At 35.9% G+C, this 19,072-nt stretch overlaps 1 protein-coding gene across 1 annotated transcript in view; it reads right to left on the bottom strand.

The window, feature by feature from the left end:
* DDX10 (DEAD-box helicase 10) overlaps positions 1 to 19,072 on the bottom strand; it is a 276,613-nt gene that overhangs the window by 83,905 nt on the left and 173,636 nt on the right. Inside the window, exons 14-16 of the mRNA XM_008953727.4 lie at positions 18,606 to 18,725; positions 15,703 to 15,864; positions 4,961 to 5,017 (exon numbers count right to left, since the gene is read on the bottom strand). Coding sequence (XP_008951975.4) covers positions 4,961 to 5,017; positions 15,703 to 15,864; positions 18,606 to 18,725 — 339 coding nt within the window. The remainder of the gene's footprint in view (positions 1 to 4,960; positions 5,018 to 15,702; positions 15,865 to 18,605; positions 18,726 to 19,072) is intronic.

Raw genomic sequence — 19,072 nt, 5'->3', positions numbered from 1 at the left:
AGGACAATAAACAATAACAGGGAATGAAGATTCAGGAAACCTGGGGGCATATACTAGTTCTGCCACCAAAGAAGCTATGACATTAGGCAAGTCATTCACTTGCTTTCAGCCCTAACTTATTTGGGTACTTTAAAAGTATTAGCTATGTAGCTATGTATGTATACATTTAAGGAAAACAATATTTCAAATAAAATATTCCCTGGAAGTTCAAAATGTAAAGAGGAAAATAAAGTTGAGCTGGTCTGGATGAGGACTAAATGGAACCCCAGAGCCTTGCCCAAATAATTTTCTCATGCGGGGGTGGTGGGGGGTGGAGAGGAGAGTCCATAGGTCACTCAATATAATACTGAAAACCACTGGAGTAGATCAGTGGCTGCCACACTCGCTCTTCAATTTCATGGATCAGAAAAAGCTCAAAAAAGATTTTAAAGGGGTGAAATGGGTTTTTACTTTGTCAAATAATAAGACTTTTTAAAAAATTATCAGTATTATTTCATAAATGAAAGGATATTTTAGCACCAAAAAAGTAGGAAGAACAAAATATCAAATGAATAAAGTTAGCTTTGCTTTATGAAACTACTGTTGAGTCAGAGAAAAAGTCATTGAAGACCAGTAGATTAAAAAGTCAGTCCAGGGCATCTCTCAGGTCCATTAGTTTTTTAAGGTTTTGTTTTGTTTTGTTTTTTGTGTTTTGTTTTTTTTGGTGTTTTTTTTTGTTTGTTTGTTTTGTTTGAGACAGAGTCTCGCTCTGTCACCCAGGCTGGACTGCAGTGGCGTAATCTCGGCTCACTGCAGCCTCCACCTCCCAGGTTAAAGTGATTCTTCTGCCTCACCCTCCCGAGTATGCTGGGATTATAGACGCGTACCACCATGCCTGGCTAATTTCTGTATTTTTAGTAGAGACAGGGTTTTGCCATGTTGGCTAGGCTGGTCTTGAACCCCTCACCGCAGGTGATCCACCCATCTCGGCCTCCCAAAGTGCTGGGATTACAGGCATGAGCCACCATGCCCGGCCTAGAGTTTTAAAATTAATTAACTACTACTTCTTCAGACCTCCTATTCTGAGAGCTCTAACTTCAACACTACTTTTCTGTTAGTACAGAGATTACCTTAGGTATTCAAGAAACTATTACCTAAAACCACTATTTGTTAAGTATAAATAAAAACGCAATACAAACCAAAAAATAAAAACAAGTGAAAATGTACAACATCTATAAAACTTCAACCTCAAAATGTATGACATATTTTCCCCACACCTTAAAAATACGAACTATAATCATCATTTTTAATATAGTCAAAGCAACTTTTAACTATTTTAAGTGTTTGAGCTCTTTCCTACTCTTTGTTCCTTCATAGTCAGTGTTCAATTTCATCAGCCTCAGACTTTTGTTTAATAAATCATACTTTTGGCCAGTTGCGGTGGCTCACATCCATAATCCCAGCACTTTGGGAGGCCAAGGAGGGTGGATCACGGGGTCAGGAGATCAAGACCATCCTGGCTAATGCAGTGAAACTCTGTCTCTACTAAAAATACAAAAAATTAGCTGGGCGTGGTGGCACATGCGTGTAGTCCCAGCTACTCGGGAGGCTGAGGCAGGAGAATCGCTTGAACCTGGGAGGCGGAGGTTGCAGTGGGCCAAGATCGCGTCACTGCACTCCAGCCTCGGTGACAGAGCGAGACTCCATCTTAAAAAATAAATAAACAAATAAAAATCACACTTTCTTTTCAAAAGCAGCACAGTAGTGAGATATTGCTGAGGATCTATTTCCTCAAGTTTCAGCACTGTTGTTCCTTTTCCTTACATTTATACAAAATCATTCCAGTGACCAGGGATTCCTACTAGCACTTGTGACCCTCAAAGCAAAAGGAAATCTAGCTAGACAATGAAGTAAAGCTGTATTCCAGGATTATGTAACCTACCTAAACTCAAAAAGCAATGTGGTCTATTGATCATTGCTACAAGTATTTTTCTAGATCTTAGTTTAAAATCTGTAGGTCATAAGAATATACGACATCTTGTTAGCTAAAGTAAAAACAATTCTATTGTGCAATTCAAGTACTTCTCTGCTAAAGAAAGTTTTGATACCCAAAAGACCTATATTTCCCAAACCACTATTAGGTACCCAGCAAATCTTCGTAACAGTTTCAGCTTCATATTTATCTTCCATTCCCAATTCTGCACATAATATAATCTAGGCAGAACTTAGATCTATCTTTTAACAAAAAGTCATATCAGATTCCTGAGAGGTCCATTCCAACTTTAGTTTATCCTACTCACACTTTAAAGCAATTTTTCTTAGAAGTACTTTTGATATGCAAGAGAAGATTCAGTTCTAAAATTGAAAATTCACATTATCATTAAGTTTTCTCTTTTCTGGGAAATAAAGATAATTCCATGAAACTTCATTCAAGCACTTTCCCCAAAATTAAAAAAAAAATACTGTGTCCTTTATATCCTTCCTTGTATAATAAAATGATGTTTGCTGCATGAAACACAAAACAAGGTAGAAAGACAGCTACGTGAGTCCTCCCTTTCTTACACTTTCAGTTTCTATGCAGTGATTGCTTAAAATAGCTATAAACAGCTATGACTACATTTCCTGGTAAATTAAGTCTGCAAGTACCACATTCTTTGACCATTAAAATATCTTCTGGATAGCTTGTAGGTTCAGGGATCAAAGGGATACTCTACCTGGAATCTGACTACAGTGATTCAGAAGGCAATATCCTAAGTAACACAATGATTAGGTTTACATAAGAGGATCAACGAGAAGACAAAGTTTACTCAAAAACTAAGTCACATCTGTCATTTAAAGCACATGCACTGAGAGAAACCTGATAATTTACATAATATTTCTCCTTACATATCACAGAAATTTGTGCCATCACCCCTTTACCAAGTGTTTCCAAATAATCTCTTCTGGGTCTGCTTCCAAAAGGTACCTCAAAAGCCATGAGAGCCTTCAACCCCTGTTACTTTCATTTGAAAGGAAGCTGGGTGCAAAAGGTTGGTTTGAGCTCATTCCTTGGGCTCTGTCAGTCAGCCTGAACCTGTCACTGCAGGCAGTCCTCAGTGTCTTGAGGAATGTTTGAGTCCTGGCTGCAGACCAGCCACTGATCCCTCTGGTAATATCACTCTTACAAAAGGGCTACCATCTCTGAGCACTCAGAAAAGGGCTGTGAAATGGAGGTAGCTAAACTATTCAGAGCAATAATAAATAAAACACAGCCTCTGTCTATTTAAAGCTCCTGGCTGAGGTGCAAAGCCATGTCAGCTCTTCTTTATGTTCTTAGTCCGATGCTTAGTGGTTACATAGAAATGAGACCTTCCCTTGACAAGAAAAATCTTCCTCCTTTTTTAGATGTCAGGAAACAAACACACAGGACAAACACAGAAGGGGAGTGGGAAATGGAAGGAAGAGTTTGGCATAAGGAGTTCACTTCAGAGATCAACCCCCAGTGAAAATGCCTGATTGTGACGACTTTATCATTTTTTCATTTCCCCAGCAGACACAGTATTAAAACCAAATATACACACCAATTTATGGGGGAATAAAAGAAGAGGTTTCCAGGAGGATAGCTCAAGGGTGACAGCAATTTCTTACAGCTTAAACCATTATGAAAAAAAAAATCGAGCATACACCATCAATAAGTATAAAAAATAAACCATATTTAGTAATATATATACAAATATGCATGAATAAACACAAAGGAAATACAGTAACAGGGCTTTCTTTGGCTCTAGATTATATCTTTCATTTTACATTTATATATGCAGAAATGAGAGCTTCTTAGTGAAATAAAATGGGCTTATTTTATGCTGAACATGCAATATTCATAAATATCAAATGCTTTTATTAGATTTAAGATTTTCTTCTTAAATTTAAATCTTTCCCACTACAGCCTCTGAGATCTAGTGGTGGTTCTGCCATGGTGGTTCACGCCTGCACGTTAAAGCATATGCAGAAGCCTCCACCTTATTTAGCAGTCAGGCTGCACACACTGGAGCTCTCGTTTTTGGGCACCTTGGAAGACAGAGTGATATTTAATACTGCTTATATTTAATATAAGCAGTCTTTTCTGCTTATATTCAGTATTAAATAATTGCTTCCCACTTCAGAACTATAGCATGAGTTATCATCTCTGACTTGCTCTCTAAGTGCTATGGCCAGCATGGAAAAAAAATGACGAAGAATATTATAGGCTTCCTCAAGGGAGTTGGAGCTTTGCTAACTGCCAAGAAGAAATCATGGCTAGTCAGAAACAGCACAATGAGATACAGCATGAGAAATGACATATGTTATTGGGCCCTAGTTCTAGGAAATCATTTCTACTAAATGTTCTCAGAATGCAGAAGCTGAACACTTCTCAGTGACAAACACATTAGATAAAAATCATGGCTGCACATAGACGGTGTTTATAATTGTACATACATACTTGAGGAAAACTGTACATATGTATTTGCTGAAAAGTATCTGTTACAGAATATAGTAAAAGTGGGAGATACAGAATGCTTTTCTCCTAGATTCTAAGAGCTGAACTGATGCTTTCAGAGTTACCTGTTATGAGGTTGGGTTCACACAGGCTGTCTACCTGAAGATGATACAGATGAAAATCCTATCAGGCCTGGCCCACAGAGTCAACTGCCTTTTGTATTTAATAGATGCAAAATATATGAAAAAAAGTGGTGGAGTAAATGGGGCCAAGCCCAGAAACAAATTATCTTAGGGATTTTTCATCCTGCACCAGAGGAATACAAGAAAGTGAATAGAAGGCCACATGGGCTTGAATCCAATTGGAATATCATGATATACAAATAATATATAAAATCCATGTTGAAAAGAAGAGGATTTAAATTCCATTTTAACATTATAAGCATTGTTCTTGCCAAAATATAAAATGCTTTTGTCCATTCTACCTTAACAGAGCTTGGAAAAATAAATGTATATAAACCCTTACCTTTGCTTGTCTCTTGTTGGCTTCTCTTCTGGCTTCCCTTTCTTTCAGTCTTTTCTCCTGAAGACAAGGAAGAGGAGAAAAATTAGCAGCATATAATTAGGTATAAAACAGACTACACATTCATTACAGTTTTATTTCCTAAAGCTAACTAATATATGACATTCATTTTTCAACAAATGTTTACTGACTACTACTATGGGATTGGCACAAGTATTCATGAATCATTAGGAATGTGTCAGACAGATCTGGAATCAAATCCCAGTTCTATATCACTTACTCTGGCTATGCAATGGTTAGTACTGACTTTCAAATAAAACACACACTAACAGGACAGGTAAAACATAATGTACAATTATACAAGAGACACATTCTAGAGATTACTTGGAATTTCTAGAAACCAAGTTCAATGGAAGGAAATGGAAAGGAGAAAAAAGAAAAACTCAGAAAGCTTTTGGCTTGCTTATTATCAAAGAGCTTCTTTAGAAAATGACTGATCTCAAACCCGGGTCTTCATGTGCCAAATCTAGTGCTTTTTGCGATACATTCTAATAAAAATAAAAATGTTAACATTCAGGGGTTAAACATTAACAGATGTGACTTTAAAAACAGAAGAAAATAATAACTAGTATTATTTTAGCAAGCAGCCAATTAATGCAATAGTGATTATCAAACTTTATCCCTGAATTGGTTCTCTAATGAGATTATAAGAGACGTTCTGCCACGAAATTAAAATAATCTCAATGCTTCCCCAACTTTTGGGGAAAAATAAGTTAATGGATGGCAGTTTCTAAACAATCTGTGCCTAAATTAAGTTGGCACCAATTACTGATTTTCTTTGAGGATTAGCAGACTACAAAATATATGAAAGAAGCAAAACAAGATTAAAGAAAAAATATGATATAACTGATCATAACTAACACTTCATTTGAGCTGGCTTTAGCTTGTGGATACATGTATTTGTAGCTTTATCTCCCTTCTCTTTCCACCCCACCCCCCATGCAGTTTTCCTGTGTTAGACACTAAAATGGAATATAACTATATTTTATGTTATTCTACGAAGATCACAATGACTTTTGAGTGTTTTGTTGCTTACATTAAGACTATAGCTATATATCAAGGAACTACAGAGAGCAATAAAATTGTACTTTCATAAAAATTTCTTTGTCCATTAGCACATTACTGTTATTTTCTTACCAACAGAAGTAGTTCAGAATTATTAAGTATCAACAATGTGCTATGCATTTCATATAACAATTTGGTTATCTTTTTAAATCTATGTAACAGAACTTATAAAGGTATTACTATTCCCATTCTATAGATGAAAAATGGAAGATCAAAGTAACTAAGTAACTTGCCTGATGTCACACATAGTAAGTGATGGACTTGGGACTAAACTGGGCCTGGGGAGCCGAAGTCCTCACTCCCTCAAATCTAGCACACCACTACACTTCATACTCCTCCACTGGAACATTGACTTCACTTTGTAGGTTCGTACATAGTATTTGTATCCGTATCAATATGTTTTAGACAAATGTTGCCAATTCTTTCATCATTATAAATAATCTGCTACCATACAGGTCTTTTCATCCTGAGAGCATTTTTTTTTCTGACAGCATTTTATAACATTACTTAATTAATTTTGCCAGTCTTCTGTGCAGAAGAAACAGATAATTGACCATATTTAAAAGCCATGCAAATTTTTGTTGTAATTATTCAACAACTGATCTTCCTCCAACACATCAGTGTCTGAAAATGGCACTTCAAAGTTGCAAAGAATAACTTCGACATATTCACATCAGAAAAATCCTTTCTACTCAAGCAAACATAACCATGCTGGGGTTTTCCATTTAGTCATTTTAATCACAGCAGAAAAAAATGGACAATTTTCTACTTTTACTGAATTCCAATATTAATTCATTATAGTCATTAAAAGATATTTTACATTTCAGCTTTAAATTGGCTATCAGAATTTATATGTGCATGCAAATGAGATAATTTTCCCTTTTAAATTTTCTACCAAAATTTTCAGACGGACAAGAGACATCCAAAGACTTTTACAACATGAAGTGAATGTTACCAAGACATGAAACAAATGCACTAATGACAAACTTTTAATACTGAGTGAAACTAAAAGAAAATAATTTGAAGTGAATCATTAGAAAACGTTTCTTTCTTATCTGAAAAAGCTTTATTAGTACTCTGAAAAGAGCCAAGAGTAAACATCAAGACAGAAGCGAAAGAACTGGAAGTAGATTTATCATAATTCAAAAGTTAGAAAATGAATATATTCTTTGTGGGAGTAGGAAAAAAATAATTTTCTAAAGACGGTTTATGACATATGACAAAACAAAGATAAAAGGCTGGAGTACAATTACTTCAGGAGAAAAGTATAAGTGAATCTTATTAGATTCAGTAACTGAAGTCCTCCTCCCCTTTTAATTAGGTGTGGCTCAAATGCCTTAAATCCTTTCTTTTTCCTATTTTATTTTTGAGGACATACTGGTACCAAAAACTATTTTATGCTACAAAAAAAAGAAGGCAAAATGTTATCTTTAGTTCTGCCATGCTACAAATGATTAAGTATAAGGGGAGCATGAAATTCAATAATGAAAATCAAATTCACAAGGGACAGAAAAACAGAAAATCAAATTTCAAGGTATAAAATACTACCTTTATAGATATTATACTTCTTTTGGATTCTCACACACTATAGGTCCTTAGCTTCCAGAAAAGAAACTACCATGAAACATGAATTTCATGAGCAGTCATGACTACTAATTTAAACTTTTTCATTCTAGAGTGATACTTGAAAATTTGTAATTTGAAAATAAGACTCATTTTTGGGAGGTTATGAAAGTATATTCCATTTGCATGATTCTCAGGCAACTGTGTCAGTTTGGTAAGGAATTGACTCCCCAGCTATCACATAAGGAAGAAGGGGACATGTATCTTTACTTCAGTATTAGAATAGCCTATTTTTCAAAAAAGAAAACTGGCTTAACAAAAGTGAGCAAAAGAAAGATCATGAGAATTGTTAAGTCCCAAAGATATCCCCTGCCCTCCAAGAACAAAATTCCAGTAAACCTAAATCCTTCCCAGGAACTTAACACAACAAGGTTCTCCGATCTGTTACCTATTTTACAGAGTTTTGCTTGAACGACATTAAAAAGTGGACTTCTATGTATAAATCTGTAACAACTATAACAAGGATACAAAGAATGAGAAAAACAAATTGATGTGGAAACACTGATTCACTAGTTAAATCCTTTGAATATTTACCGAGCCACATGGTAGGCTCTGCATACATATAATGGGCAAAAGAGATATAGACCATTGCCCTTTGCAGTTTATAACTTAATCCTATCAGACTCCCTGATTCCACTGGCACCAAACTGCTCCCTGCTCCTCAACCCCAATCTCTACCTACTCACCATCAACCTAATAACCAACCCACCTCTCCAACACCATATGGTTTTTAAAAAAATCCCCAAAAGGAAGCATGAAAATAGATCAGATTTATGTAATTCTGAATACTTGTCTCATTTTCGATGCTGGATATAAAGAGAGCCCAAACACCAAGATATTGAGCTAAATGTCACTAGATGTTATAAGCTCATGAGAGTAAGAACAGACACCTCCCCAGGCAGACATCTCCAAATGATAGGCAAATGTTCTATAGCAACAGGTTGGCTTCCATTTTAATAATAAACCTGGTTGTGACAGTAGAAGGGCTGAAACTAGAAGGAAAAAGGGTTGTCATGAAAAGGATCTTTTATCCTCTCATATAAATAAGCTTCATTCACAACATCCATTTCAGAATTAGGCACCAGATACTGAGTCCCTTGTCCTCAAGATGACATTTCTGATCTTAGTAAAATTTCATTAAGGACCATGTGAGCCAGACCAGTCTCTGGCTCTTACTTTAGACTCTTAAATGGCCATAGCTATGGAAAAATGGATTCTGGCACTAGTATATGTACATATCTAACTATGCAATGAACATTCAGGAATAAGTGGTATTAGTATGGAGTCTTAAACTATACTACTAACCACAACATTTAATTTATTCTTAATTTATTAGAGATCAATGACTTTGTTCTGGAAACATGAAAAATCTCCATTATTTGTCATCTGTTCTTCAAAACCCGTTACTCTTGTGATCATCTTCCACCTTTTAATTCACTGCTTCAGAGTTACCCTCCTGTAAAAGAACGTCTGATGGCTTGAAATAGGTAGCAACACAGCTGAATAGTTAAAAAGCATAAAGTTTAAAGAGTAACAAAGACCTTGGGGTAAGAGTCCCAGGGCTGCTGTTTGCAAGCTGCAGGGTTCTGGACACATTACTTGACCCTTCTAAGTCTTAGTTTTGTAATCTGTAAAAATGATGCTAGCTCACTGATTTCAGAAGTTAATTATTAGCATATAATATGACGATACATGTAAACTTACTGCAGGGTCCAGTTAAGCAAGTGTTACTTGTTATTGTTAATATTCTTGTGGCTACTATTCCTCAGATGCCTGATTACAGTTTCCCTCTTTCTTAACTATCACACAAATTTATGGTTAAGTCATCTGGATTCCATGCCAACTTAATTATGTGTCAACAACAATAAAACAAGATAGATTTTCTAAAGTCTTCCTTTAATTCTTTCTTAACTTTCTAATGTTCATGCTGGTAGTAAATGGAACCTAGAGTACTGCTGTACCATCTCTGGAAGCAGTCCAGAGCCACATCTTGACATGTTTATGTTATCTAAATTCATAATCCGATATAGATAAAGCACTCGAATTTCAAGGGAATGAAAGAGCTTCATAATGAATTGTTTTTCTCTATTCTCAGCTGTGGTAGCAAATCTTATCACCTTTCAGAACGAAGAATGATGACACAACACAGAGCAGATTTTCACTCCATTGAAGTAAAAATCATTCAAAAATAGGATCCATGGCCTATCTTTCAATAGTTCTGACTGAATTATTAGAAAACACATTGCTTGTATGTAAGAGTGGCATTTTGTCTTTACAGTTTACTAGTTTACTAATGGTTTCATATGCAAACGTTACAGCTTTTGCTGTATTTTTATTTCCAATGATTGATTCCAGAGGTTCTAAAGAGAAAATAAAAATAACAGACCTATTTAAGCACAGCTACCTATAAGTGCCAGACAAAGCTGAAGGCTGGGGTGGTCTCATAAGAAAGCGGTGCTTAAAGGCTACAACGACAACTCATGAAGAGCAACTAAAGCTGCTAAATGACCCAAGGCAGTTACAGAAGGATCCCTGAAGTCCAGAGTAGCAGCTATGAATTTTGGCAAGCAGGCAGCCTGAGTTCTACTCCCAGTGATGCCATGAAACTATATGGTTTGGGTTTGGGTTTGGGTTTGGGTTTGGTTGGGTTGGGTTGGGTTGGGTTTGTACTCTAAACCAGTTAGAACCTTTAGATCTCTTATATATAAGGGAATTGAAATTCGTATGTCAAATAGATGTCTGCACTCTCATGTTTATTGCAACGTTATTCACAATAGTCAAGATGTGGAAAAACTGAAGTGCCCATCAACAAACAATGGATTAAATAAATGTAGCATATATATGTACAATGGAATACTATTCAGCCTTAAGGAAAATACAGAATTCCGTCATTTGCAACAAGAAGACATTTAGCAGAGTGAAATAAGCCAGGCAGAGGGGCAAATAATACACGATCTCACTTATCTGTGGAATCTAGTTCATAGAAGTAGACTTTGTAAGAGCTCACAGAAGTAGAGCGTAGAATGGTGGTTACCAAAGGACTGGGTGGAAGGCTTGCAGGGGAGATGGGCAAAGGGAAGATGTTGGTTATAGTGTATAAAGTTTCCATCAGACAGGAGGAATAAGTTCTGATGATCTATTGCACAGCTTGGTGACCATGTTAATAATAATGTATTATATACTTCAAAATAGCTAAAAGAATGGATTTTAAATGTTCTCACCACAAAGTAATGATAAATATTTGAAGTGATGGTTATGTTAATTAGCCTGATTTGATTATTGCACAACATATACATGTAATGACATATCTCATTGTACCCCATACATACAATTATTATGTGTCAATTAAAGATAACATAACATTTTAAAATAAACAATAAATGTAAAAAATTGTTATAATTCAGTTTTCTAAATCTTTAAGACAAAGATTTACTTGAATCACATTAGAAATTATATAGCTTTCAGAACTTGGTAGATGAAAAATGTGATTCAAAGACAGGTGTAATAGTATGAGGGAAAAACAAGTAGGACAAAATGAGTAGTTGAATCCTACTATACTAAGAATGAGTGCACATGCAAAGCTATGATTCAAGGCTGTCAACTTTTAAACGCAAGAGCAAACAACTACTCCCAAACAGAATCATTAAGACTAAATTCACTTACATATTAAATATCCTATCCTTTAAACCAAATATATAATAAAATATTTTGAACATGCTGAAAAAAAATGCCAAGGCTTACAAAATCTTTTACAATTAATATACATTAAAAGAAATGTGTCAAATACAGAAGCATGTGATAGGTTTTACGAAGTTTTTTTTTCATATGCAATATTCATTCAGGCACATCCCTTATTCACAACTTTGGGTCAAAAGTTTCGTCACCTTTTTCTGTCTTCCTGAAGTAAAGCTTCCCCTAGACCCTGTTGTCAGTATTTTCAATATTCTTTCGGGACATACAGTTCTTCTCAATATACTTTCATAGAAGTAACAAAATTATGAGTGACAGCCTCAAAGGGAAACAGAATTATATTTGCCCAAGGCAAAACCCTACACTAAAAGAACTAAGAATTGTCATTATAGTAGTAGTATACTCAGTTAGGAAAAAAATGTGACTTCAAAAACCAACAAAGTGTTCAAGTAAAGCAATTAATTAAAGCAAAGTAATTTGTGCAGGATTAATAATATATTTAGTTTTTAAAGTAAAGTTTTAATAGTTACTGGAAATAAGTAAAGAAGAAAGTCTTTGTTTGTTTGTTTGTTTGTTTTTTGAGACGGAGTCTGGCTCTGTCGCCCAGGCTGGAGTGCAGTGGTGCGATCTCGGCTCACTGCAAGCTCCGCCTCCCGGGTTCATGCCATTCTCCTGTCTCAGCCTCCGGAGTAGCTGGGACTACAGGCGCCCGCCATCACGACTGGCTAATTTTGTTTTTTTTCTGTATTTTTTTAGTAGAGATGGGGTTTCACTGTGTTAGCCAGGATGGTCTCGATCTCCTGACCTTGTGATCCGCCCACCTCGGCCTCCCAAAGTGCTGGGATTACAGGCGTGAGCCACCACGCCCGGCAGGAAGAAACTCTTTTCATCAAGTAAAGCAAGCAACCTGACTTGTCAGGGAGAAAAAAATTACAAATCAAAATTTTATTTTCCAAACAGTTAAGGATGATTTTATTCCCATGTCTTAACTAGATCTATGGAGCCAGAGGATCTCACTGACATCTGGCACTAAGTCCCACTCCTACTCCCTAATTTTTCAGATTAGGAAAGCAAAGTCCCAATCAGTGACTAGTAATCCAAACTGGACTGGGTATAAACTGTAATTACTTTTTCACCAACCTACTAATTCCACACTGAGGACTCAAGTACAGGTTATTCCACAGTACAGCACAGTATTCTTCCCACCAAACATCACTGCTTCACTTTCCCACATGTGAAGATGTGCCACTTAAGAAAACATTCCTTATTTCCTGGGTAGAAATCCACTCTATGACAGCTTGGTGCATAAATGATTTGAGTGCCCATATTTGTGCCTTATGTATGCTATTGTAGTAAACATGCTAATGCTATAGTACTCACGAATGCAAAGTTTTCTCTAATACACACAAATACGTATGTGTGTTTACCAATGAAAATACTACAAAATCAATCATGTGTCAGGTAACATTTATATCAGTCGAATAGAGAAAACTATTCTAATTATTTCTTTGTTTCTTTGTGCTTTTTTTCCAGGTAAGATTTTCAAAATCCTATTTGGAAGGTATGTCTTGTGCAGAATACACCTATTTTCCATAAAATAGAAAGTTGTCACTTTAAAAAAAAAATACTGTGACTCTTGTAGTCACAGAAGTACTGGTTTCAAAACCAGCTATATGTAAAGTTCAAGTGATTTCTCTCACAACTTTGTCAGCCCAAAACTGTTCTGTTCAACCTTGCTATGAGATAGTCATGGAGACAGTCTAAAAAATCACATGCTATGTTCTAATAATGATGCAAAGAAAATCATTTACAAGCTCAAAGCTAAGCAAAAATGGAAAAGTGCACAACGATACACCTTTCATATAAGAATAGAAGAAAAATATGTATTCCTATTTATTTCTATCTGCATAAAGAAAGTGAAAGGACATGTTTAAAATTAAAAGTAGTTAGCTATAAGGGTGTAGGTATGAATAAGACAGACAGATATAGGCAGAAGTATGAATTCTCTATGTGCAATTTTTTTTTTTTTGAGATGGAGTCTCACTCCTGTTGCCCAGGCTGGAGTGCAGTGGCACGACCTCGGCTCACTGCAACCTCCACCTCCCAGGTTCAAGCAATTCTCCTGCCTCAGCCTCCTGAGTAGCTGGGATTACAGGTGTGTGCCACCATGCACAGCTAATTTTTGTATTTTTAGTAGATGGGGTTTCACTATGTTGGTCAGGCTGGTCTTGAACTCCTGACCTCGTGATCCACTCACCTCAGCCTCCCAAAGTGCTGGGATTACAGGTGTGAGCCACCGCGCCCAGCCAATGTGCAATTTTTTTATCTTGATTTTTGAGCCATGTGAATATATTATTCATTCCAAAACATTTTATGTAAAAAAAAAAAAAAAAAGGATGTGCAAGCAGCTTTTGTGCAGTAACAGCATATCCAGTTAACTAAGACTTAATTATAATCTTCCTGAAGATGGAGGGACCCACGTACATATGTTAGTTTTTTCTTGTTTTTGTTTTTTAAAGAGACAGAATCTTGCTATATTGCCTTTTATTAATGAGTGGCTATTCACAGGTGCAGCTATAGCACACTACTGCCTCAAGTTCCTAGACTCAAGTTATCCTCCTGCCTCAGCCTCTTAAGTAGCCAGAACTACAGGTGCAAACTACTGCACCCACTCAGCAGCACCCAGATATTTTAAATATTCTATGTTCACAGCCTATGGCAGAGCCTAGCAAACAAACACTGCATAAAACAAGTACAATTTGCCAATTTGAAATTAACTTTCTAAAGGTTTCCAGAACAATATTCAATGACATGGATATAGTAACAACTTCCACATGGGAGAAAAGAGATGGCAAGGAAGGGGAAGAGGGTGAACATTATTTTATGTAAATCCTTCATATTTCTTTTACTGCTGGCTACAACTTAGAAATGCAGTACATTCTTGCTCAGTTGTCCCCTGGATAAATACTCTAAGTAGATTGCAAGCTGAAACATGACAAGCTCCTGATACTCTTAATATTAAAGATTTTAACAAATTGCTAATATCAAATTTCAATTTAATTGCTGCACTAAGAGCAGCAATGCAAGAAATGTTTAGTTCTCTCATTAACATAAATATCCAACAATTACAACCAGTACGTTTCAGGTTCATCTGTTCTCCATATTTTTGGAATGCTTTTCTCAACATTCATTTTCCATCCCTAAAGCTATCTCCAATATCTACTTTTTCATCAAATGCTACTCTGAAGCTGCATCAAATATTAAAATAAAGAAATGAGAATTGCTGTTCTATTTTTATAAAAAAGTGTGTACTGGTCCATGAAAGGTCAAATAGGAGTGAAAAGCTCTAAGAATCCTTCTCAGAATGTACTTAACAATGTTCACATCCAAAGGCATTTTGTTCTTAATACAAAATTTAATATTATATAGCAGTGTTTCTCAGGTGTTTCTCACTGTGTCACCCTGAAATCACTGTATCAAAAGCACGCTAAAGAAAGTTCTTTAAAAAATGTCAACCTGCTTTATTTCATTAATTCATTTTTTTATCTAGTGAAATGTTCACTTCTAGGGAATTAAGTAGTATAATGGTATAACAATATCATGTGTGACCACTATATCAAGGATAACAGAAAACTGCCAAGTTCAAGACCACAAGGGCACATGCTTATTTTTATAGAAGTTTTACAAAGTCTCCAATTTTAATATAATAAATTTAATGTATTATCAAGTAATTGATATGGAAATTTATTAAGTTGAATCTGGAAACACCATCAATCTTTTCCAATGGTTGAATGGTGAAACAAACCTCAGTACATCCATACGATGGGACATTACTTAGTAATAAAAGGAACAAAGCACTGATGCACACAACTTGGCTCTGTCTCCATAGAATAATGCTGAGTGAAAAAAGCCAATTCCAAAAAGCTACATACTGCATAGTTTTATATAAAACATTCCAGTAATGACAAAATTATTGAAATGGAGAGCTTGGGATATCTCTATCAACTACAAGTGAAACCACAATTATCTCAAAATAAAAACTGTAATAATAACAACAAATCCACTAATATTATTTAGATCACCTCAGACCAAAGACAGATTTAAGTGGCATTCTCAGAAACCAGTCAATATACAGACTCCCCCAGCAGAGGAACAAATAAACAGAAAAAAGAGTAGTCACAGAAAAAGAAGTGTCAGAGAAAACAATGAAGAAAATAATACACTTATTAATGAATAGCTAATGAATATTTAGATATACTTCGGGACACTAAATTTTACTCAGTATGAATTCAAGATGGAAAGCTTACCCGATGCTTTGCCTTAATTTTTTTCCTATATTCTTCTTTGTCAAATTTGTCCTCTTCCTGAAGTCTTTCCTTTGCTTTATCTAAGTTGATACCACCTGTGTCATCATCTTCCTCAGCATCCTTGATGGCAGATTTCTGCATTTGTGGCCACTGCTGAACCAACTACAGGTAGAAAAAAGGTCAGTGTCAACAGGAAGTAGGGAATACCCCAGAAAGACACTTCATTTTGTCTGATGATTCTGAAAAGGTGCAGATACCCATTTTCTGCCTTACAATCTAATCTGTATTATTTAATCTTCTAATCAACTTCAAGCCATAGAAGAGACTGCCCTAGTCAGAGTAAAGTAACACTGCCATACCCAATGAGAACAGGATTAAAAGAAAATTTCACCAAATAATTTGGAAGAGAAGGCAGTCACAGAATAGAGATGCTCCAGCATCTTTCCAAACAGCATTCTTAGTATCCTATTCTCCACACAACTCAGCTCAAAATTATCTGCACACAGTAGGAGTCGGGCTGAGTAGGACACAGGCTGTACCTCCTTTGGGCTTCCATGGTACCCAGTGTGTTACTGTCACACAAAGTTCATTGCACTGCGTTGTTTTATGTTCCTGTTTCTCTTACTAGAATTAATCTCCTTGAGGGCAGTTGTATGTCTTGTTCATTTATCCTTGGAGCCCAACATAGTATCTGGCACATATTAAACAGGTGCTCAAAATGGATCAAATGAATCACATACCAACTAACATTACATAATGACTGAAATAACTAACTGAAAAGGAGAAAATCAGTTTGGGTTTCACAGGCTTGCTCAAATCCACATATTTTACACATACAGTTTAGGGTAAGGAACAAGGTGACCTAGAAGATGGGGCACTGATCTGCTAATGAGGGGACCTGTCTAAATGTCCTGGCTTTTTCATTACTATGTAATGCGAAATAAATTAATCTCTGGATATCTGTGTCCCTTCCAGAAAAACAGAGGTTTATTTGACTCAGTAATTTCTAAGTCTAACACCACAAAACTCTATAGACAATTCAGACAACAATAACTCGTTTTATCTAATAATTCGTTGCCAGAAAGATTTAAATAACTACCATTGTTTTGAAAGACTGCTAATTAACCTGCCAGCAAATGGAAACTGCAAGCACACACATCGCAGGTATTAATGTCTCCTCTCTCACTCTGTGGCCACCATAACCATTCTTCAAGATGAGATTCCTATGGAGTCTCAACTTTTAGCAACCAATGGGGTTGATAAATATCACTGAGCAGCCATGCTAGCAGTCACTGACCCTAAAGAGGCAATGCGAGGGATCAGTTTTAACAATATGAATATCATGTTACTTGGACTCCTCATCCCCACTGCAATCAGAGGGCAAAAAGTTTATCCTTCTATGGGCTAGAAAAAAATATATAGTGGCATTTCTTTCAGAGCTTTAAGTCAGAAGTTTCAGGATGGCTCACAGCCACAAACATTTCCTATTAGCACTAAGTACACATTGAAACATTTTATAGTTGAGGATTTACATTCATTTTGGAGCTAATTGGTATAATTTATGCAGTTAAACTTAGTAGCATACTAAGGAACCTCATTACACCAACAGCACTCATCTCATTTTACAGTGAACATCAGATGTCATATGACTATTCTAGTTTAGTCTGTTTCTCAGGTGCTGACCTCTTTTTCGTAACTTCATAAAGACTCATTATCTGTCATTTAGATACGCTTCCTCTTCAACTTCCACCACCTTTGAATGGCACACGATTTTGTGACTTTTCGTCTGATTTATACATCCCAAAATAACATCCAAAACTTTAACTCCAAAATTAAAAGGAATCATACTCCACTGGAGAGGCTGCTTAAGCAGGCTTTATGTTAATGATGATGAAATATATGATGCGCTACATTATGAAAAGCTGTTATCTTATTGAAATAGATGTTTCATTCAATCAATAAATTTTTGTGAGGGCTTATTATGTTAGGTACCTTTCTAGGTGCTGGGGACAGAATAGTAAACAAAATCAACAAAATACCTTCCTCTCAAGAAGAAGTGGAGTGGAAGAAACTGACAATAGTCAAATATAGACTGAAGTCACAAAGTAAGTGCTGTCAAGAAAAGTGAGGCAGGGTGAGAGAAATGAGGTTATGATGGAGGTAAGGTGCTCTGTGCTAATATGAGGATAGTCAGGAAAACCTGCGCTGGTGAGAATGAGGCCATGAGATGATATTCAAAAGACCCTACCTACTATAACCACTCCTTAGGTAAGTCACTTGACATACTGGATCTATTTCATCATTTTAAAATGAAGACAACTGTTACATAATAGCATGAACTTTCATGAGTAATCTGTGAGTGGTAATCCCTTCCCTATACTATGGGTATGTATTTACAATACGGCTAAGGGAAAGGTGAATTTAAACAAGGCACCTCTGTGTCTGAGACTACTTTATAAAGCAGAGAATTCCCTCCCATAGCCAGTCCAGCAAGATATATGCAAGTACAGCATTTAAAATTGAGGAAGTGCAAAGCAGAAGCTTTTCTGAGTGAAGCAAAAGAAGCTGTGGCAAGTAGATGTATTAGCATTCTCATGTCTGTTCCATAGAACATAATGTTCAATACCATGAAGAGAAAACCTTATCTATAAAAACATAATTTAGAAAGTTCAAAACCAACTCTGTGTCAGTATTACCAAGAAGTATCTCGGCTTATTGGCAGTAAGGCATCCTTGTTCACAGCAGTAGAGCTGATGTACAGCCTACAGTAACAGTGAAAGGAATGGCCCAGCATGCTGTAGAGAAACATTTACTCTATCATTAATGAGTGCTAAGTAAGAGAGAGTCGATCTCTTCTAATACTCCAAATGCACCTCAGAAATGAAACACTTCTAGAATCTTACCTCCCCTTCATCAGTAAATGTTATCTTCTTATTCACTTTAAAATTTCTCTTCATTACTTTTTTTGCTTCTGCAACTTTGGTCACTTTTTTCTTGATGCTGGATTTAGAAGGTTCTTTCTTCTGTGTGAGAACATACAAAAAACACAGATGATTAGGAAAATGGTTGCTTTATATTAACAATCCAACTCTGGCAATATACTTCTCAAAACTGGGTACATTTATTACTCATTGGCTAATGAGAAGCACTGAAAACACTGTCCAGGAATAACATTATTTGACTTATTAACTAAGAACTCCTCCCAAAACCTAAAAGAGTTTAAGCATGAATAGGAGGGCTAGTAAACCAATAACGTTTACATTTTCTCTATTACTAGAACTGTGCTATTTGATAATACTTAAGGACTAAAAATTACATAATATAATAAATGGGCATAAGATAAATAAAGCTATCTTCCAGTCAAAATTTC

The sequence above is a fragment of the Pan paniscus genome, chromosome 9 (assembly GCF_029289425.2).
Source record: "Pan paniscus chromosome 9, NHGRI_mPanPan1-v2.0_pri, whole genome shotgun sequence".
Classification (NCBI taxonomy): Eukaryota; Metazoa; Chordata; class Mammalia; order Primates; family Hominidae; genus Pan; species Pan paniscus.
Note: the sequence above shows the minus strand (reverse complement) of the source record. Positions and strands in the feature narration are given on the sequence as shown.